Here is a 22276-nt window from a genome sequence, read left to right on the forward strand (position 1 = left end):
AAAGTCCGAAATTCGGAACACACTTCCCCCCCCCAAGGGCTCCGGATAAAGGATCGTGTACCTGTACTGACGAGCAATATGAAGATCATTACAAGAATGATAAGATGATTTGAAAGAAGGTAAGTCTGAATCTTGAATTACAACAATAATGGATGCCATGGTGGGGTCAGCACAAATTTTGTTTTAAATTTCAATATTCTCTCGGGCATCAAAGGAACACAAATTTACACAGGATTTCTGATAAAAAGTGTTATTCTGAAAATATAAATACATCTTTTTCCATCATTCTGTTCTTTATTGATTATTTACATCTATTTTTCTAAAATATTAATGGTTCTTTGTTTTTCCTTCCATTTCAATGCAAGAAAGTAAGACATATTCTCTTCAACATTGACCTTAGAGTGTTTTTCATGGCTTCTTGTATACTAGCTGTAATTAACAATTTACTTTCATTAAAGTTTATATGAACTCACAGAAGTCACAGAAACTGGTCTCAATAACTTCCCAAGATGCTGATAAACCTCTACAGAGGTACCTTGGAGAGCATTCTGGCTGGTTGAATCCATGGCAGTTCCCGATGGCAGCAGAGTGAAGAGGACATGGCCTGGGTGGTGATGGTCCTTGGTGATAGAGGCTGCTTTTTTAAGACATTGCCTCATGGAGATGTCCTTGATGAAGTGAGTCTGGTGCCTGTGATGTCACAGGCAGAGTTAACAACCCGCTGGAGTTTTTTTCTTGTCATGAGAATTTGAGTCTCCATTCCAGGCAGCGATGCAACCAGCCAGAATGCTCTGTAGAGGTTTATGAGGGTCTTCTGTGTCATACTGAATCTCCTCAGACACCTCACAAAGTATAGCCGCTGGTGAGCCTTCTTTGTGATTGCATCAACGTGGAGGCTCCAGGACAGATCCTCAGAGATGTTGACACCAAGGAATTTGATGTTCTTGACCCTCTCCACTACTGAGTATTTGATGAGGACTGGTTCATGTTTCCTTGACTTCCTCCTGAAGTCCACTTGGTTTTGCTGACACTGAGTGCAAGGTTGTTGTCATTACACCATTCAACGAATGGATCTATCTCCCTCCTGTTCATTTGCTCATTGCCGTTTGTGGTTCTGCCGACAACTGTGGTGTCATCAGAAAACTTGTAGATAGCATTGGAATTGTGTCTGGCCACACAGTCATGGGTGTATAATGGAATAGGCAGTCATCTTTGGGGTGCGCCTGCATTGATAATCAGTGAGGAGGAGATGTTGCTTCCATTTCGTACTGAGTGTGGTCTTCCGATGAGGAAGTCAAGGATCTAGTTGCAGAAGCGTAGGGGTGGGTACAGAGGCCCAGAGTTTGTAGCTTCTTGACCAGCACCGAGGGAATGATGATATTGAAGGCCAAGTTGTAGTCGATGAAGAGCAGTTGTATGTATGAATTGCTTTTTTTTTAAAGTGATCCAGAGTGAGTGGAGAGCCAGCGATATTGCATCTGCTGTGGAGCGATTGTGATGATGGGCGAATTGTAGCAGATCCAGATCTTGGCTTAGGTACCTGTTAATTCTGGCCATGATCAGCCTCTCAAAGCATCTAATCATAGATTAGTGCTACTGGGTGGTATTCATTGAGGCAGCTCACACTATTCTTCTTGGGTACCTGGGTGTTTATGGATTTTGATAAGGCATTTGACACGGTCCCCCATGGTAGACTCATTCAGAAAGTCATGGGACATGGAATCCATGGGACCTTGGCTGTGAGGATTCAGAATTGGCTTGCCTGTAGAAAATAGTACATGGAACATATTCTGTCTGGCGGTCAGTAACAAGTGGAGTTCTGCGGAAATCCATTCTGGGACCACTGCTTTTTATTATTTATATAAATTACGTAGATGAAAGAGTGGTAGGATGGGTCAGAAAGTTTACAGATGACACAAAGGTTAATGGTGTTATAGATTGTTTAGAATGTTGTTGTAGGTAATAATGGGATATAGACAGGTTGCAGAATTGGGTAGAAAAGTGGCAGATAGAGTTCAATCTGGTAAGTGTCCAATGATGCATTTTGGAATGTCAAAGTATTTGGTTAGAGGCAAGATTCATAACAGTGTGGAAGAAGTGATAGGCTTTGGGGTCCAAATCCATCGATCTCTCAAGGTTGCCATGGAGTTTGATAGGGTAGTTAAGAAGACTTATGGCATGCTGGCTTTTGTTAGTAGGGGAATTGATTTCAAGAGTCATGAGGTAATGCTGCAGGTCAATTAAACTCTGCTTAGACCTCACTTGAAATACTATGTTCAATTCTAGTTGCCTTATTACCTGAAGGACGTAGAAGGTACGAAGAGGGTTCAGAGGAAATTTACTTGGATGTTTGATGAGAGGTCTTAATAGGTCTACAAGATTATGAGAGGCATGCATAGTGTGGACAGCCAGTACCATTTTTCCATGAAGAGAGTAGCAAACATTAGAGGACTTGTGTAAATGTGAAGGGAGGCATGTTTAGGGGAGTCATCAGTGATAACTTTTTTTTAAACTTAAATGTATTGCCGGGGTTGGTGGTGCAGGCTCATACAATAGGAACATTTAAAAGACACTTTTATAGACTCAAGGATGCAAGAAAATCAGGTTATGGGTGTGAGGTAGGGAAGTGTTAGTTGGTTGAGTAGATTTATATAGGTCATCAAAATATCATGGCCCAAAGGACCTGTGCTGTAATCTTCTATGTTCTATACTAACCCTCATTAATCCTCTTTGGCAGCTCTTCAAAAATTCTCTCAGAACCGCAATACACAATCTGCCATGCCTACTACCTCCAACCATTCCCTGATCTCATGCTGTTGATTTTATTCAAGATGTAACTTTATACAGGATTTCATAGAACCAGTGTTGCTGCAGACAATTTCAAATAAAAACGTTCTAAAATAATTGGATTGAAATAAATGTATTGCCTTTAGTTTGCCAGTAGATGGCAGTTGTTTTTAAAGAATGGAACTAAGCAGGTCAATATACATTTGGAGTAAATTGAAAAAAATCACAATCGAAAGTTACCTTCAGCAATGATTTTGATACTTGAAAAATATTAGATTTAATGGTTTAAACTGATCATTTCAGACCAGATGGAATTTAACACTGAATTGCTCATGTGTGAAATGATGCTTTTTGGAAGGGATTTTAAAGGAATATTGTAATAAAAAGTGCTAGAGCTAAATATAGCACTTTGAATCGGAAGAGATAAACATGTCCGACGCTTAGCTTACTGGGTCCGTGGGGGAATATTTTTACATGCGTGGAATATAAAACGAGTCATCAATTCAGCTACCATTCCCTGCCTCCTTCTTCTCTCACACCTGCTATTCAGCACTTCCCCTTCACTCCTCTCACTCCTTTCTTACTAACAAAGATGGAAGGCAAATTTGCAAAACGAGCTCTCGTCCATCAGTACTCTGGAGGTATCTGTCTTTTACTGACATCAAAATACACCACCAAGATGTGTATCAGTTAATACTGTATCAGGATTTTCCTAATTAACTATTACATTGAAGTACCATGGCTTCAAAGATGACTCTCTTATTGTGAATGAGAGTTTAACACTGCCTTTTCAGAATTTCACTCTCTATTGAACAGCATAATTACAAGAATGATGTCAGGGAGTGGTGGAGGAGGCTGGTACAGTGTGGACATTTAAAAGCTCTTAGCTAGACACGTAGATGTAAGAAACATTGAGAATTATGGGTTCGAAGTATTCGATATTTATGAAGTAGTTTTAGACAGGTCAGCAGAATGTCATGGGCTGAAGGCTGTGTATTGTGCTCTACTGTTCTACACCCTCCATTCAATTTCGAATTCTCCTGCTGGTTAAGGATGGAATAAAAGCTTTTTGAAGTTGCTTCAGCTTTCTGTACTGTTTCCAAATTCCTCAGGTCCTTATTTTTACATTTTACCGTTTATTGGTCTTACTGGATTAATGATTGAAATTGTATTTAATATGGATACAAGAAGTGCTAAAGGAACTGGAAAATCCTTCTGTCTCTTTGGATACTATTATGGAACAGCTTCAACAACAAAGAAATCTCTGATGAATTTAAACAATTCAGAGAGGAATTCAAAAAAAGGTGTTTAAAGCAGATGGAGGCTAGAAAGTAGATGATCGTGGTAAAAAGAAAATGAAGCAATTTCGAGTGTTTTGGATGAAAGAATTGAGAAAATGCAAACATCCATGTAAAAATCTTTCAAAGTTTAATGAAGAATTAAAGCAGAAGATTATTAACTTAGAAAACAGAAGTTGAAAGAATCTACTGAGGCTGGTCAACCCACTAAATACTTTGCAAATTTTTTGCTAGAAGTGTTTGGTCCTGCAGTTTTGCCATCTCTCCCTATAAATAGATCGAGCACACAGATCATTAGTTTTTAAACCAGCTCCCAACCAGGGTCCTCAATCCATTATTGTCTGTTTTCACGAATTTCAAACTAAGAAGTTTTTGCTACGTGAATCTCATCGCAGAGGAATTATCAACTACAAAGGACAGAAGATTCATATATTTGAAGATAACTTACCTGAGGTTATGAAGGAGCATGTTAAATATAGGAAGATCATGTCGGAATTCACAATCTAGTTTTTTTTTTCTAGTGCATCAGCGAATTACACTGAAGAAGAAATCTAAGAAATAATTTAGTTCTCTCAACACAGATCAAAAATTTGTGGATGAAGAAATCAGCTATTATGTTTCAGTCTGGGTAATTGTTTCTATAATTTTCTGTAGATGAGTCACTTCATAAATTTGTTAATGTTTAATTAAAGAATAAGGTCTCAATTAATTAATTCCTCAAGTGTTTATACATTTTGATTTAATAATAATTTTGACACTGTAGCAGCCCGCTAACCGGGTCGCGACCTAGTACACAAAATGGCCGCCGAACGCGGAGACCACACAGACCCTACAAGGGCCAACAACTTTCATCTCAAGTGACCACCCACTCGGTGGGAAATACCAAGCAACAGCAGGAGCACTGCCTAATGCTATCAGTGCAATAAATTAGTCTTCGACTCCTCACGTATGTCTCTTCCTTCCTCACTTTGTGGTAGCACGCATGCTACATTGGTGACTCTGACCGGCAGTTGGACCAAAAGATGGTGAAGCAAGCAGCTCTTCACGCAGTTTTGTTCAAGCTGCCAACTTTCTGGGTGTCGCAGCCACACGTGGTTTGAACAGGCTGAGGCTCAGTTCCACCTTCAACAGATCAATGATGACAACACAAGTTACTACTACATGGTGAGCTCACTCAACTAGCAGATGGCAGCAAGGGGTCGTCAATTTTCTATGGCAGCCTCCAGAGCAAGGCAAATACAATACACTCAAGCAGCTATTAACCCACACCTTCAGGCTCTCACGGCGCAAGCGTGCCACCCAATTGCTGCATATGGATGGTTTGGGGGGCAGGAACCCATCCACCCTTGTCAGCAAAATGCTTCCCTTGCTAAAGGACACAGGGCTTGCGTGCCCTTCGAGCAGATTTTCCTGGAGCAGCTACCCGAAGATATCCGACTCTTGCTCACTGTCGAGGACTTCAGCAACCCCAGGAAAGTTGCAGCCCAGGCGGACATGCTCTGGAGAGGGAATAAAGAAAACGGCACCTCAATGGAGCAGGTCGCTAGGCCCCACACACAACCGGCAACAAGGCCACAGCAACAGAGAGGCAAGTGGATCCCCAACCCAACAATATTGCTACTATCACCAATGATGGGGTGCAGGGGCCTGTCGATGCCGCTCACCTTGACCGTTTCAGGGAAATGCTATGGCCAACCATTATTGATGGCTGCGGGGGTTGGCCAAGGTGACAGCCTCCTCTATGTGTGAGACTCTGTCAGGAAGGCGCTTTCCTCATGGACACAGGCACCAAAATAAGTGTTCTCCCCCCCTCAGCCTATAACTCCCAAAACGGAAAACCAGGCCCGGCACTGAGGGCAGCAAACAACACCACCATACAAACACTCAGCACCTACACCATCTCCCTCCTCTTCAGCAGCAACCAGTTCACGAGGACATTCACGATTGCACCGATGGCACAACAAATCCTGGGAGCAGACTCCTTGTGAGCCCACCGCCTGCTGGTGGTCCTTAAAGGGTGCCGATTGATGCATGCCAGGACTTTTCGGAACATGCCCCTGGGGGAAGCCAAGTTACCCGCGCCCCACCTCGAGTCCGTTACAGTATCCAACAATGCATTCACGCGGATCCTAGAAGAGTTACCTTCGATCATACCGCCACAATTTTCAGCCTCCAACCCAAAGCATGGGATAAGGCATTATATCCTCACTGATGGCCCCTGCTCCAAGTCAGAGCTCGGTACTTCCCACCCCCCCCCCCCACCCCACGACCTGAGAAGCTCACCCTTGCCAAGGGGGATTTTTTTTTAATGGAAGAGCTGAGGATAGTGCATCATCTGACACCCCTGGGCCTCCCCCCTGCAAATATTCTGAAGGCAACAGGATGGTAGAGGCAATGTGGTGACTACTGCTGCCTCACTGAGGCCATCACACTCAACAGGTACTCCGTGCCCCACATCCAAAACTTTACCGCTAACCTACAAGGGGCACAGGTGTTTTCAAAATTCAATCACATCATGGGCTATCTTCAGATTCCAGTCTATCCCGAAGGCATCCCCAAAACCGCATCATTACCCCTTTCGGACTATTAAAATTCCTGAGAATGCCCTTTAGACTTAAGAACACAGTCCAGACATTCCAGAGGCTGATGGATCTCCCATTCGCGTTCATCTATTTCGACAATATTCTCATCGCCAGCCGCAACAACACAGAACATGCGGCTACCTGAGGCAACTGTGCAACCAGTTGCAGAAATTCGGCCTAACTATAAACCCTGCTGAGTGCCAGTTTGGGTCGGAAACAATTGACTTCCTGGATCGACAGGCATGGAGCGAAACCCTTGCCTGAAAAGGTAGAGGCCCTTTGGCGTTTCGCCAAGTCCCGCACAGTGAAGGGGTTGCAAGAATTCGTTGGAACGATTAACTTTTATCACTGATTCAAATCGGCTGTGGCTTGCATCATGCGCCCCCTTTTTGTACTCATAGCAGGGAAGGGTAAGGATATTACCTGGAACAATGAGGCCTCAAAGGTATTCCAGAAGGCCAAAGTCATTCTGGCCAACACCACCCCTCTGATACATTCTAGGCCAGAGGTGCCAACTGCCCTCACACCAGACACCTCCAGCACACAGTAGGGGGCATTCTGAAACAATTTATTGAAGGACAATGGCAGCCCTTAGCCTTCTTTAGCAGGCACCTCCGGCCATCCGATCTCAAATCCTTTGACCAGGATCTATTGATGTTGTACTGGCAGACAGGCACTTCTCACAAATGTCTAAATTCACCATGGACATTCAACACATTGCGAGTAAGACTAACATGGTGGCTGAAGCCCTGTCCCACCTTGCGATTGGGTCCACTCAGGCCCTGTCTGAAGGAATAGACTCTTCTGCCCTAGCCAAGACATAGCAGGAGGACCCTGAGATCCTGGCCTCAGGCTGGAGGATGTCGCCATTGCTCCTGGCAACCAGATGCTCCTTTGTGATGTCTCCAGGAGCTGGCAGGTCTTTGACACAGTGCACAACCTGGTGCACCCAGCCATCAGGACTTCTGTTACAATCAATGGTGGCCAGTAGGTTTGTCTGCACAGCCTCCAGAAACAGGTCAGTCAGTGGGCCAAGACCTGCACGCTCTGTTAGATGTTCAAAGTGCAGAAGCACGTCAAGGCGTCCGCACCCCCCAGACTTTCGAGCCAGTGCAGCGTTGGTTCAGCCACGTCCATATCTACATTGACGGGCTGCTGCCAGTCTCCTGTGGGGTGAGATATCTCCTCACCATGATTGACTGCTTCGTGAGGTGGCCGGAGGCGGAGGCTGGCTGAATCAATCACCAAAACCTGCGCCAGGTTCGGAGTCCCAGAGCATATCATTTCTGATAAAGGTAAACAATTCACTTCGGGACTGGCCAAGTTGTTGGTGACTCAGCTCCACCATACCATGGCTTACCACCCTCAGGCCAATGGGTTAGTGGAGCAGTTCCACAGGCACCTAAAGGCCGTCTTAAATGGCTTGGCTCAAGGGGCCGAACTGGGCGAACAAGTTATCCTAGGTCATGCAAGGGATTCACACTGTGCTGAGAAAGGACTTCAATGCCTTCTCAGCCAAGATAGTATAGAATGCACTGCTGCCAAGGACCCAGAGGACCCTACAGCCTCATTCACTAAGCTGAAGGAAAAACTGGGCACCCGAGCACCTTCGCAGCCTCTGCTGCACAGCCAAGCCAAAACTTATGTCCCCAAAGACTTAGAAACCTGTGAGTACATTTTCATGTGGAGGGGGGCACACCAAACACCTTTGCAACAGCTGTATGAGGGGCTATATAAAGTATTTAGGAACATCAGGTCGACATGTCCTGGATATCAGCAGAAAGGAAGGGACTTTACGATCGACTGCCTCAAACCAGCACACCTGGACATTAGCCAACCAGTCTCCCTGCAGCCCTCACGTCACAGAGGTAGGCCACCGAAAGTGGCAAACATTGCTTTGATCACCGGTTTTGGGGGGAGTGGTCATGTAGCGGCCCGCTAACCGGGATGCGATCTGGTACACAAAATGCCCGACGAACACAGCGACCGCGCAGACCCCATGGGAGCCAATGACCTTTGTCCCAGGTGATCACCAGCATGGTGGGAAACAGCAAGCAATGGTGGGAACTCCATCCAGTCGGAGATCGAAGACTGATTTATTGTACTGGTAGCTTTGCTTATATTCACTCCTTGCTGCTGACGTCAGGAGTGAATATAAGCAAAGCTATCAGTACAATAAATCAGTCTTCGACTTCAACTCCTCATGTTTGTGTCTTCTTTCCACACTTCGCGGTGGTGCGCACGGTATAACACTGTATTTTCTTTTAATCAATTAGTTTATAATGTTTAGCTTACTGATTCTGTTTTAACCATTTAAATCAATATTTTAATTATTATATTTTTAGTTTAAGATTTGTTTTTATTATCAATGGCTTAAAATAAAGTCTCAGTTCTGTGAAAGTTTGACCTTGGCATTATTTGCAGTTGAAATATTTTGTCTTGATTGGAACACATTTGAGATTTAATTATAATATTGGAGTTTTGCCAGCAGGAATTTTGGGGGATGGGTAGATTAGTTAATAGCATGCCGTTTGTCATTTTGTCAGCTTTCTAGTTATGGGAGGAGGATGTTGTTGGGGTTAAATCTTTCTTAAAAATTACTTGGGCCTTTAAGAAACACATCTATTTTTGGTTTGTTTATTTTCAACTTCTGTTAAATTTAACTGAAATTAGTTTTTTACTTGCCAGTTTTTTAAAAACTTTTTAAAGTATTTAAAATTATTCAAGCTATGAATTTAATTAGTTTTAGCATTAATGGTTTGAATCACCCAATAAACCAATATAAGATTTTTGCTTACGTTAAAAAATTTAAGGTTCCAATTACAAGAAATGCATATAGGTAAAAGTGATATACTTTTTTTAGATGGTGAAATGGGTTCCAGTATCATTCTTCATTCCAGGCTAAATCCAGAGGGGTATCAATCTTTATAGATCATACTTTGTTCAACATAATGTTGTCTCAGACACAAATGGTTGTTTTGTTATTGTAACAGAGAAATTATATTAAAAATTGGTGGTGTTTGCTAATGTATATATTCCAAATGTGTACGACCCTAGATTATTTAAACTTTTTTTTTCACTCTTACCTGATTTAAGTCTTTATTCATTAGTGATGGGGGAAACTTCAATTGCTGGTTAGACCCAGTCCTAAATTAGCCACTTTCATTCAATCTTTTTTTATGCAGTAGACGGAGAATATTCTTTGTTTCTGTCTGTTCATCGTACATAGTCACAGACTGACTTTTTTTTATTGACAGTCAAATGATCCCATTAATTTGTTCTTGTGAAATTAAAGCTAAATATTACCTTCTTTTAACATATCCAATTAAAAGTCAACTTTTAAAAGCAAAAAGTCAATTTTCTCTTTCTAGTCCTATTTTTTTCTAATTATTTATTTAAACCTTCCATGATTGATAAAACGTTTAAAGAATGGAACAGCGTGGGCATTAAATGATTCAAACATTTATTTGTTGAGGGGAGTCTCACTTCCTTTGAACAACTTTCAGTTAAATAGATCTACCAAATACTCATTTTTTTTGTTATCTACAGATTAGATATTTTTTATAATCTCAATTACATACATTTTCTAAGAGGACTGACAAAAATTTAATTGATGCAATTTTTAATTTACAACCTTTCTATAATGGTTAAATATCTAATATTTATGATATATTGTTGGGAATAAGAGAGGATCTCTCAGATAAAAATTTTAAAAGCCGAGGAACAGAACCTACAGCTTTTAATTTCTGAAGAAACTTGGAATTTAATTTTCAAATTGGTTAATATTTCCTTTTTATGTGGCTGCTACTCTCTCCAACAAAATAAAGTAGCCCATAGGGCTCACATGTCCAAAGTCAAACTATCTTGTTTTTTTATGTGGACATATCTCCTCATTGTGATAAATGCAATAATTGAGATGCTTCATTAATTCATATGTTCTGGGCATGTCAGAGTCTTGAGAAATATTGGAACGAAGTATTCAAAACTTGCTCTGCACTTTTTAAAGTTCATTTTAAACCTCATCCTTTAACTGCTTTATTTGGTTTTGTTGGAGAGAGCGAACTAACTTTAACGGCATCTGATCTGCATGTTTTTTTTTCTCTTATTGCTAGACGGGAGGGAGCTGTTACTCAGATGGAAGGACGTTATCCTGCCTAATTATGCTCAATGGCTATCTGACATCATATCAGGTTTAATTTTAGAGAAGATTTGATGTTCAATTTCTCATTTAAATTAAAAATTTCAAACACTGTGGGGACCCTTTTTGAATGACTTTTTTTAATCTTTGATTTGTTATGAATATAGAACTGTTGACTGATGAGTAATTTATCACTGATAGGAATTCTGTCTTCCTGTCCTTTTGCCAAACAGCTTCTTTCTTGGTAGTGAATTTAGATTTTCCTTTTTTACAATAAAATGATAAACACAATACAATATAATCTGTTTGACTGGGAATATGGGGTACTTTGGATGAAATAAGATCTTTTTGACTTTTAACACTATATTTTAGGATGTGAAATTTCAATGAAAGTAAAAATATTGAAAAAGAAAAAAATTCTTAAGCACATCAAACTTGTTAAAGCAGTATCTGATATGTTTTAGTATAAACACAAAATGTTGGAGGAACTTAGCAGGTCTCGCAGTGTCCATAGGCGGAAAACATATACCAATGTTTTGGGTCTGGGCCTGTGGTGCGCTGTCGGTCAGAAGCAAACACACGAAACCAAAGGACTGTACAACAGGCTTTATTCAACATAAAACTCCACAGAACCAGCTGTGAGATTGTGTTGCTGTGAGCTCTGAGAGTGACTTCGAAGGGCCGGCTCAGGAGGGTGATTGATACCCGACCGGGTGGGGCTTGGTCCATTCAAGTCAGCTGATTGACAGCCGGCCAGGTGTTTTCTTGTCCCCATGCTTTTCTGCAGGTACAGAGGTTGCCCTCTGCAGTAGGCCAGTGGTGGACCACCACAAGGCCCTTCTTCAAGGTGTGAGCCTATGTTTCAGGCCCAAGTCCTCTTTCAAGGTTTAAACCAACATATCAGACCTGAGCCCTTCTTCAAAATATGAACCAATATTTTAGGCCTGAGCTTTTCTTCAAGGTAAGAACAAACATTTTGGGCCTAATCCAATTTTCAAGGTACGAACCAAATGCATGAGTTCCTGCAGAAGTTTTGCTTTTTTACTATAATCACAGCATCTGAAGATGACTGTGTTTTACAGATATGGATATATGGACACATTAACCTCAGTATAACTAATAATTAATGACCAAACCATTGGAAAATCCACTGGACACATTCCATGAAAGGCAGAAAATCCATTAGCTTCACGGTGAAGATGAAAGTTGACCCCTAATATATTTAATGTCCCAATTATTCATAAAGGCCATAAAAATGAAACATATAATGTCAAAGATACTTACATCAAATTCATTCAAAGCAGCAGCTAGTTCCCCAATGCCAACCTGACCGTGTTTGTCATCTGCCATTGAAGTAGATTGGGCTGCATTTGAAATTCCAGCAATAGCCTCTTGTACTTGTTTGAAAACATAATCTCGGTTGGCTCTGGTAGCAGCTACATCAGGATGTCGGAGGAATGCTTGGGATGCAGTGTACAGCATTGTAGCATTCTTTTTCAAGGCACCTCGAGCAGCTGCCATTTCATCCCTGCAGTGGAGATCTTTCAGCTCCTGTGATTGGAAAAAATGTATAATTAATGAGGGCCGGAAGTTCCTTGGGTCAGCTCACGAAACTTGCCCATCCTTTGAACAGTTCCTCGTGCAAGAACAAGATAGCTTCAAGTTCTGGACTTCCAATTTCAAATTTAATGCCCTCTTTTTGGACTACAAGTATTTGTAAGAGGAACTAAAATTAATTCATGGCAGCAACTCATGTGATGTGTTTTTACACCAATTAGCATCATCTGGTTTGAGATTCCCTATTTTTTTCCTGCTATATTCACTTTGTCCTCATCAAATCTGCATAGTTGACAAAGTGAAGGTTTTTGTTTACCTGCTGTCTTCTAGCAGCCACATAGTTGAGTTTAACCATTTCCTTCCCAAATTCTTTGAATCGACTGGCCAAATCTTGCTCATTCGTTGCATTCCTAACAGCATCCAGAGATTCCTCCACCTGTGAGTTCAGTAAGATGTATTAAAATTCATATACAGATTTAATCAGATTTTTAAACTGCTAATTTTGAATAAAAGGTTGAGAGATAATATTTTAAGAACATTTAATCAGAATTCAGAGACCTAAACAGAATTTGTCATTTTATTTAAACTACACAAATTAAATGAAAAGGAAAAATAAATCAAATGTTATCACTTTATTAACTAGTAATTTTTATAATTTATCTATACGTGCGCTGACTGGCTGTGTCACGGTCTGATCTGGAATTACCAATACCCCTGAGCGTAAAGCCCTCCCAAAAGGTAGTGGACATAGCCTAGGACATCACAGGCAAACCCCTCCCCACTATCATCAACAGGGATCACTGCCATCGGAGAATGGAGAACATTGCCATCGGAGAACACGCTCTGTTCTTGCTGCTGCCATCAGGAAAGAAGCATGGGTGCCACAAGACTCGCACCACCAGGTTCAGGAACACATGCTACCCCTCAACCACCAGACTCCTCAATGACAAACTCAATCATTTAAGGTTTTTACTTGTGCACTTTATTAATTCTTTTATTCTCTCTGTCTGGCACAACTTACGTGTACATGTTTACAGTTATTTTAGCACTACTAATAAATGGTGATTCTGCTTTGCCAGCAGAGAAAAGAAGCTCAGGGTTTTATGTGATGTCATGTGTGTACTCCGAAAATAAATCTGAACCTGAATATGTTAGTATTCTGTAATATGATGCAGTTTTTTCTAAATTAATCAAATAAGTCAATATCTTACAATTTTCAAATGAGTTAAAAGCCTCATCACATCCGCCATGTCAGCCAGGATCAGTAAGCGGGTTACTCCAGATAGCAGAGCACGAGCTGCCCGAACCATGGTTCCACGCTTTACAGAAGAACAGGGATCTTCTGCAAACTCTGCAGATGCAATTCTCATTGATTCTCCTGTAGAGAGGGGATAGAAAAGCAACAAATGCATCACTTTCACTGAACATCATTTGATTCAGATCTGAAGATCTTCAAAGGTTGTAATCATCTCAGTTTTACAAATGAACCAGAAAGTTGGTGAACAAAATAGGGTGAATCATATCATGCACTTCATTATTTTTGCATAAATCATCCAGCAAATTTAGAAGCATGCAGATTCATGATTAAAGTATGTCAAAGCTTTCAGCCTTAAGAGGAACACTTTGGCCCTGATCTCATGAGGTTTCACTTTTGAATAACTCCCATGTATCAGATGTAGATTTGACTGAATCTGAACAGCATCCAGAAGACTTTGACAGGTCTTGTTTTATGATCTGGAATGCAGCCTTTGGCCAATTTTGAATCTGTTCCAATAATTAAATTCAAACTTGATAATTATGGTCACCATCTTCAAATTGCTCCCCCACTAATTCCAGTCACTTGTACAGTAATTTCTCTCCCTGTCAAGAAGTCCAGTTTTGCTCCTTCAACATGTTCTGACATAAATAGCTTCCTTGAACATCCTTCAAAAGATGCCCTTCTAAACTCATATGGGCAATACCCAGATCACATACTGTTTCCATTCATGAGAACCGTGTGTAAACCATTTTTTCTCTTTTGTTAAAAACAATTTTCCCAAAACCAAAATGAAAACCCATTGTTAAAAATATTGCATCGCCACCTCCTGACATACTACTGAGTTTTCTCTTAATACTGCATCTACGGTCACCTGTTTTCTATTAGTACATGTAATACATCACTCCTCATGCACTTCCTACAATTCTTTCATTTCATCAAGTATCTTCTGTGCTCCCCCTAACACAACCCTAATTAAACTAATGGAACATATACTGCATCCAGTTGTTATTACCTAACGAGTTTGAATCTCAGTAACTAACATTCCTATCTTGAAAATTTCTTCAAACATTTAAAATCTATGCATGTATGTCAGATCTTCAGTAAAACAGGCAGATGAATGGTCACAGCAAGGCTGATGAGCAGAGACAAGTTTATTTTAATGCAAGGAGTATTGTGAGTAAGGCAGCAGAACTCAAGAGTCTGATCAGTAATTGGAAGTATAATTCTGCTGCCATTACAGAGACTTGGCTGCAAGGGGTATAGGACTGTCAGCTCAATGTTGCAGCGTTAAATTGTTTTATTTGGGATAAGAATAAAGGTAAAAGAGGTGGAAGTTCTGTTGCGCTGTTGCTCTCAGATAGGATCTAATGGAGAAGCGGTGTCGGTGGAGATCTGGAATGTGCCATCACATTGATAGGGCTATATAATGGGCCCATATTGAGAGGGCCAATAGTATAGCCTGATAGTATAAAGGAATAGATATGAAGACAGATGATAAAAGTTGCAAAAGCTATAGGATGGTAATAGTGGGAGATTGATTCACCTAATATTGATTTAAGATTCTTCTATTGTCATGTACACAAAACGGACATTTGCTTTTCTTTATTTTCCATGAAAAGGCACACAAAGAAGTGCAATTAAGCCACCATTCCTATCAAGATGAGAAAGAGAAGCAAAAGACAGCCCCCCTCAGAGATCATGTCCATGCATCCTGCCATCTCCTCCAATGCCACTGCCCCAGTGTCCCCATGACCTCCATTGCTGAACAGCCATTTTCCCAATGGTGTACCCAAGCTCAAGACATTCAAGTCATCTCCTCAGCCCAATTATGGACCTGTTAATGGCCAAGGCACATCAGGAGACCTGCTTACCATCAGCACCCTCAGGAATCTCGGTCCCGATACACGATTCTCAGAAACCATTTGCCAGCAGCCTGGTGTAAGTCTTTCAGCTTCTCTGTCCTCCACTGGTCTTCAGTTGTGGTCCTCTACTCTTTAGAGTCCTCACCCTGGCTAATTCTCAGTGGATGCTTTTTCTCCCACTCTGGTAGCACTGCTCTCCTGCAGCCAGTAATACTTGTGGTCTAGACTGCCAAGCACGGGCACTGCAATCTTGAGCACAGACCTCCATAGGTCTCTGATGTAATAAAATGCCACTAACCCCATTCTCTAGGCATCATAAACCTGGGACTGTCAGGTGATAATCCTGCAGAGAAACACTGAAAGCCACGTCTCTGATCATCTCAGAACATGCCAGAGACTTGGAGCAGAATTGGTGAAGTGCATACAGGAGAATTCCTTGAAGCAACACGTGGATTGTCCAACCTGAAAGGGGAGCCACACCAGACCTTGTATTGGCAAATATTGCCAGTCAGATGATCGGAGTTTCAATGGATAACATGAGGAGAACAGTGATCATTATCCTTTAGTTTCAAGATAGCTATGAAGAGGGATGCTTGGGCCTTGTAGAAAAGTACTAATAGTGGAAGGGCAACTTATGACATTATTAGACAGGTGCTGGGGGTGTTAACAGGGAGCAACTGTTATCAGGCAGAACTACAAATTTGAGTCCAGGACTGGCATGTTCCAGTGTGAAGCAATGTGAAATAACCTTGGTTGATAAGAAAGGTTAAAAAAAAGTCAAAAAGAAAAAGGAAGCATATATAAAGTTTAGGAATCCCAGGGAGAAATATAAAAATTGTAGGACAGAGCTCACGCAGGGCATTAGGAAGGTAAAAAGGGGAAATGTAATGTCATTTTTGAGTAGGATTAAAGAGAATCTGAAAGCATTTTACACTTACAAGTAGATAACTATGGAGAGGGTAGAATAAATCAAAGACAAAGGACACAATTTATACTTGGAGTCAGTAGCATTTTGAATCTGTATTCACCAAAGAGAATGACATGGACATGGACAATAGTGACAGGAAGCATATTGTAGCCAGATTGTGAGAAAGGTAGGCAGGTAGAGTAGCAAAATAGTGAGGAGAAATAGGCAGTCAATAGGGCAAAATTGCAAGCATAGGATTAAGGAGTTAACTTGGGGTACTGTGGAAACAAAATTGAAAATGGTTATGAAGGTCTGGTATTTAAATGCTTGCAGTATCAGAATAACGTTGATGATCTAGCAGCGCAGCTGGAGATTGGCAGATATTACATTGTGGTCATCACTGAATTGTGGCTGAAGGAAGACCACAGCTCAATATCCATGGATACACAATATGTCGGAAATACAGGAAGGAAGGCTGAGAGGATGGGGTGGTTTTGATTAAAGACGAAATTAAATCTTTAGGGAGAGGAGTCATTGGATCAGAAGACATAGAAGTCCTATAAGTAGAATTAAGAAACTGTAAGGATAAAAAGACCCGTTGGAACTTGTATACAGGCCACCAAAGAGTAGCCAGGATGAAGTGTGCAAAGAACAAAGGAGGAGAGACAAGGCATGGAAAAGGGGCAACGTTACAATAGTCAATATGCAGGTTGATTAGGAAAAGCAGGTTGGTACTGGTTCTTAACAGAAGGAATGTACTGAATGCATTCAGGATGGCTTCTTAGAACAGCTTGTGCCTAAGTCGACCAGGGAAATGACAATTCTGGATTGGATATTGTGAAATGAACCAGAGTTGATAAGGGAGCTGAAGGTAAGGTCATAAGACAATGACAAATCGGCACAAACATAGGCTATTCAGCCCATCAAGTCTGCCCTGCTATTTAATTATCATTTTCCATTCAGCACAACTGCCCGGCATTCTCCCCATAACCGTTGATACCCTGGCTAATCAAGAACCTATTAATCTTAAATATACCCAATGACTAAGCCGCCACAACTGAATATGGCAACAAATTCCATAGATTTACCACTCTCTGGCTAAAGTGGACACCCTTCGATCCTGAAGTTGTGACCTCTTGTCTACCATTTTTCCACCAGAGAAACAATCTTTCTACATCTATTCTGCCATGCCTTTGAACATTCAAAAAAAATTAACAAGATCCCCCTCTTTCTCTTATATTCCAATGAGTACAGGCCAAGAGCTGTCAAACACTCCTCATATGAGAACCATTCCATTCCAGGAATCATCCTTGTGAACCTCCTCTGAACCGTCTCCAATGTCATCACATCCATTCTGAAATGAAGCTCAAAACTGCTCACAATACTCCAAGTGAGATCTGACCAGTTCCTTATAAAGCCTCAACATCACTTCCCTGCCCTTCTATTCCTATTGAAATTAATGCCACCATTTTATTTGCTTTCCTCACCACCGACTCAACCTGCAAGTTTACCTTTAGGTTATCCTGCAAAGGATTCCCAGGTCCCTTTGCATTTGAGAATTTTGCATTTTCTCCCCATTTAAAAAAACATCCACCCATTTATTTCTTCATCCAAAGGGCAAGACTATACACTTCTCAACAATGTTCCGTATGTAATTTGACACATCTCCACCCATTCTCCTAATCTGTTTATGTCCTTCTGCACACCCATTCTTTCTTCAACCCTACCTGTTCCTCCATTTACCTTCATATCATCTGAAAACATGGCCACAAAACCAATCATTCCATAATCTAAATCATTGATATACACGTGTGGGACACCACTATCAACTGGTTGCCAACCCTGTATTCCAACTTTCTGCTTCCTGCTAATCAGCCATGGCCTACTCTCATTGGTATGCTTTCTGTAATACCATGGCCTCTGACCTTGTGAAGTAGCTTCAAGTACATCACCTTGCCAAAAGACTTCAGAAAATACGCAACATCCACTGCAACTCTCTTTTCCAGCCAACACATCATTCCAAACACTTTTAACAGGTTTGTCAAGCAAGATTTTTCTTTTACAAAACTATGTCATGTGCATCCAAGTACTCTGTAATCATCCTAATGTCAGGGTAACAGGTCTATAATTTCCTTTCTGCTGCCTCACTCCCTTCTTGACATTTGTGATTTTCAAGTCCTACGGGAGCATGCCAGGATCCATTGATTCCTGAAAGATTATTTCCAATGCCTCCACAATCTCTAGTGCTACATATTTCAGAACCCCAGGCATGCAATCTATCTGGTCCGGGAGACTCATCTACCATTAGACCATTCAGTATTATAAGCACCATCTCCCTTCAAATAGTAACTGCATTCACTTCCCTTCCCTGATACTCTTGAACATCTGTAAGAAACATTGATCATAATATAATAGAATTCAGTTTGAGAGGGAGAAATTAAATCAGAGGCGTCAGTATATCAGTAAAGGAGATTACAGAAGTAAGAGAGAGGAACTAGCAAATGTTTATTGGAAAGGCAGACTAACAGGTAGGATGACAGAGCAGCAATGACTGGATTTTTTGCAAGAAATAGGGAATGTGTAGGGCAGGCATATCCTAAAAAATAAAAATATATTTGAATGGAGAAATGATACACAACTGTTCCAAAAGAAGTCAAAGCCAAAGGGACTTAAGAGGGTATAAGGAAGCAAAAATGGTGGGAAGATAGAGGACTGGGAAACCTTTAAAAGCATACAGAAGACAATTAAGAAGGTCATTATGCAGTAAAATAGGACATTTGAAAGGAAGCTATCAAATACTATCAAAAAGAACACTAAAAGTTTTTTTTTAAGTATATTAAGAGTAAATAGAAGCGAGAGTAGATATAGGACCGAAAAAAAATTATAATGGAGAAATTTTAATGGGAGACAAGGATATGGCAGAGGACTGAATGAGTACATTTCATTAGCCTTCATTGCAGAAGACATTTGTTGTATACCTATGCTACCAATCAACCACATTATCCAAGGATCAGTGATTAATAGGCTTTAATCACCTTTAGATGTCAGCACATCTTAAATGTTGCTGGCCCGGTTCCAAGGCAGGTACTGAAGGAGGGGTTTAAGCAAAACAGCCTTTATGGGGAAATCCGAGAGGGGGGAGTCACAGGTTCAGAGGAGGGCCAGCCAATAAGCACATACATACAATATACATAGTGGTAGCACACAGTGATAATATGGTGAAACCATTATTGTATATATTTGCATGCTATTTGTAAATGTCATGACCTTTCCTGGTTGAACCTGCTCTCACTGGCAGGCTCGTGATTACTCCTCCTTCCTTCCCAGTTCGAGTCCAGGTCATTGTGTAAGCAACCAACACAGGGATGCTGTCCATCCCTTGAAATTAAAAGCCTTCAGTCTCAGCATCTTCAGTCTTTGTGTAATTGATTGCGCACCACAATTCCACTCTTTTAACGGTTCAGGGAAGAGAGGTGAGTGCAGTCACAATCCCCAGAGTGAAGGTGAATGGAAAGCTGAATTGTCTAAGGGTAGATAAATGGCCGCACTGCTGGAGCTGCTATAATAGCAGCACTGTACTGGGGCAGACCAGCAGAAAGTGGGGAGTGGAGGCACAGAACTCCTTTAGGGTCCAACCACCTAGTCTGACTTCCATCTGCTCTGCACAGGCTTTATATAGTCAAAAATGTAGCCAACAGTGGTTTTATTTAAAAATTCTGCAACTCCATGATCTCCGCCCAGGATCGGCAGCAGCTGTGAGGGGTTGCAGACTCCAGGGAAGCTGAGGACAGGTGCAGGGCACAGGAAGGAGGGAGAACATCCCTCATTTGAGAAGGAGAAGCAGAGGAGATGACCCACGGGACAGTAACCATGGCAGTGGACCAGTGAGGGGTACTGTGGTTGAAGAAACACAAAGGCAGTGGATGGTTAGTGACTCGAGACGAGGAACCCATGCAGGCTGTTGGCTGCTGGTGACTGCAGTCAAGGGATCCACAACGGGCTGCAGACTGCTGGAGACTGGCTCATGACTGGCTGAAGGGTACTAGGTATCGGAAATGAGATGCGAGAGGGTGCCAAGGGCACTGAAGGGTTCCTGATCTTGTTGGAAGTTCAGATCTGGAGGTTGAACGGCTGAAGGTTTGAATTGGACTCAGTGTGGCTGAAGGAAGCACTGGAGACAAATCCATAGAAAATCAGTGACTCTGAAGGGACTCTTTCTTGCTTCTCTTTCTCTGTAAGAGGTGCTTCAGGCAATTTCTGCTGACTTACAGTAGAAGAAAGCAAATTCTATGTAATATTGCACTGTCTTTATTACATGACAATACATTGAATCGAACCTTCAATCTTGAATAAATTTCCCAGACACAAAGGAACGCTCCCTGGTTCTGAAAGAAGTCGCTGTAGAGATTGTGAAGGAGTTGGTAATGATCTTCTGAGTATCAACAGATTCTAGCATGGCTCCAGAGAAACGGAAAATTGCAAATATCTGTCTACTATTCAAAAAGGGAGGAAGACATCAGAAAGTAAATTATACACATGCTACCACAACATCAGTGGTTAGGAAGTTGTTGGAGTTGATTGTCAAGGTGAGGTAATGACAAGGAGGTGCATGACAAGAGAGGCCAAAGTCAGCATAATTTCCTTAAATAAAAAAAATTGCCTGACAAACTTATTGACATTTTTTGAGGAAACCACAAGCAGGTCATACACAAGCATGTTATATATTTGGATTTCAAACAGCCTTTAACAAAGGGCCACACATGAGGCCACTTAACAAAATGAGAGTCCAGGATGATAGGAGAGATACAAGTATGGGTAGAGCAAGGGCTGATTGGCAGGGAACAGAGAGTGAGATTAAGGGGATCTTATTCTGATTGGCTACTGGTTACCAGGGTGTTCCTCAGAGATTGGTGTTTGGGCCACTTCATTTTATGTCGCATGTTATTGATTTGGATTGTGAAATTAATGGCTTTGTGGCCAAATTTGCAGATGATACAAAGATAGAACAGGAAGTGAGAAGAAAATGGAGATGCTGCAGCGAGACTTGGATGAGTTTTAAGAGAGGGCAAAGAAGGGACAAATGAAATACAATGTTGGAAAGTGTACGGTCATAAACTTTTGTTGAAGGAATAAAAGGGGAGACAACCATTTGGTTGCAGGGAGGGGAATTCAACAAAAAAAATCAGAAATGCAAAGGAACTTGGGAGTCCTTGTTCAGGATATGCTTAAAATTATCCTCCAGATTGAGAGAGTTGTGAAAAAGGCAAATGCAATGTTGGCATTCATATCTTGAGGAAGAGGATGTAAGAAAAGGGAATTGATGTTGAGGTTATATAAGGCACTGGTGAGGATTCACTTGGAGTACAGGGTACCGTTTTTGGCTGATTTAAAAAAGAATGTGCTGGCAATGGAGAGGGTTCAGAAAAGATTTACAAGAATGATTCTTGGAATAAAGGGATTAGCATAAGAGGGACATTTGACAGCTCTTGGACTGTACTCCTTGGAGTTCAGAAGAGTGAGGGGAGACTTCATGGAAGCATTTTGAATGTTGAAATGCCTGCTCAGAGTAGATACGGCAGTTGTTTCCCATGGTGGGGGTGCCAAGGACAAAAGGGCACAACTTCAGGATTGAAGATCGCCCATTTAAAACAGATGCAGAGGAATTTCTTCAGCCCCCTTACTCAGCAGCTGAAAGCGCTGCTCTTATTGCGTGGACTGTCACTAGCATGCATCAACCTGGATGCTAGTGATGCTTTAATGCACACTAGTGACGTGAGCGGGGATGGGTCTGATGGCAAGTGATGGCTACGAGCATATGTGGGCTCAGCACCTCGCAATGAGGGGCATGCCCGCGAATAATCCCCCTTGGCGCTGACAATGGGTGACA

General features: G+C 41.5%; 1 protein-coding gene and 2 long non-coding RNA genes across 13 annotated transcripts in view; 1 reads left to right on the forward strand and 2 right to left on the reverse strand.

Moving 5' to 3' along the window:
* LOC138756996 (catenin alpha-2-like) overlaps nucleotides 1–22276 on the reverse strand; it is a 667135-nt gene that overhangs the window by 496688 nt on the left and 148171 nt on the right. For all 10 annotated transcript variants that reach the window (XR_011353262.1, XR_011353263.1, XR_011353261.1 and 7 more), the window contains exons 4-6: nucleotides 13574–13740; nucleotides 12679–12798; nucleotides 12090–12356 (exon numbers count right to left, since the gene is read on the reverse strand). Coding sequence is in view for 7 of the 10 variants with exons in the window: in XM_069923552.1 (XP_069779653.1) it covers nucleotides 12090–12356; nucleotides 12679–12798; nucleotides 13574–13740 (554 nt within the window). In the remaining 3 variants the exon portion in view is untranslated. The remainder of the gene's footprint in view (nucleotides 1–12089; nucleotides 12357–12678; nucleotides 12799–13573; nucleotides 13741–22276) is intronic.
* On the reverse strand, nucleotides 4195–7564 carry LOC138756999 (uncharacterized). 2 transcript variants are annotated; one of them, XR_011353268.1, is made up of 3 exons: nucleotides 7426–7564; nucleotides 4534–4623; nucleotides 4195–4352 (listed from the first exon to the last, which is right to left on the reverse strand). It is a non-coding gene; the product is annotated as an uncharacterized lncRNA (long non-coding RNA). The 2 variants fall into 2 exon arrangements; XR_011353267.1 differs by having other exon boundaries at nucleotides 4534–4636.
* Nucleotides 7584–10919, forward strand: LOC138756998 (uncharacterized). The gene is made up of 2 exons (XR_011353266.1): nucleotides 7584–7962; nucleotides 10780–10919. It is a non-coding gene; the product is annotated as an uncharacterized lncRNA (long non-coding RNA).

Source organism: Narcine bancroftii, chromosome 3 (genome assembly GCF_036971445.1).
Source record: "Narcine bancroftii isolate sNarBan1 chromosome 3, sNarBan1.hap1, whole genome shotgun sequence".
NCBI lineage: Eukaryota > Metazoa > Chordata > Chondrichthyes > Torpediniformes > Narcinidae > Narcine > Narcine bancroftii.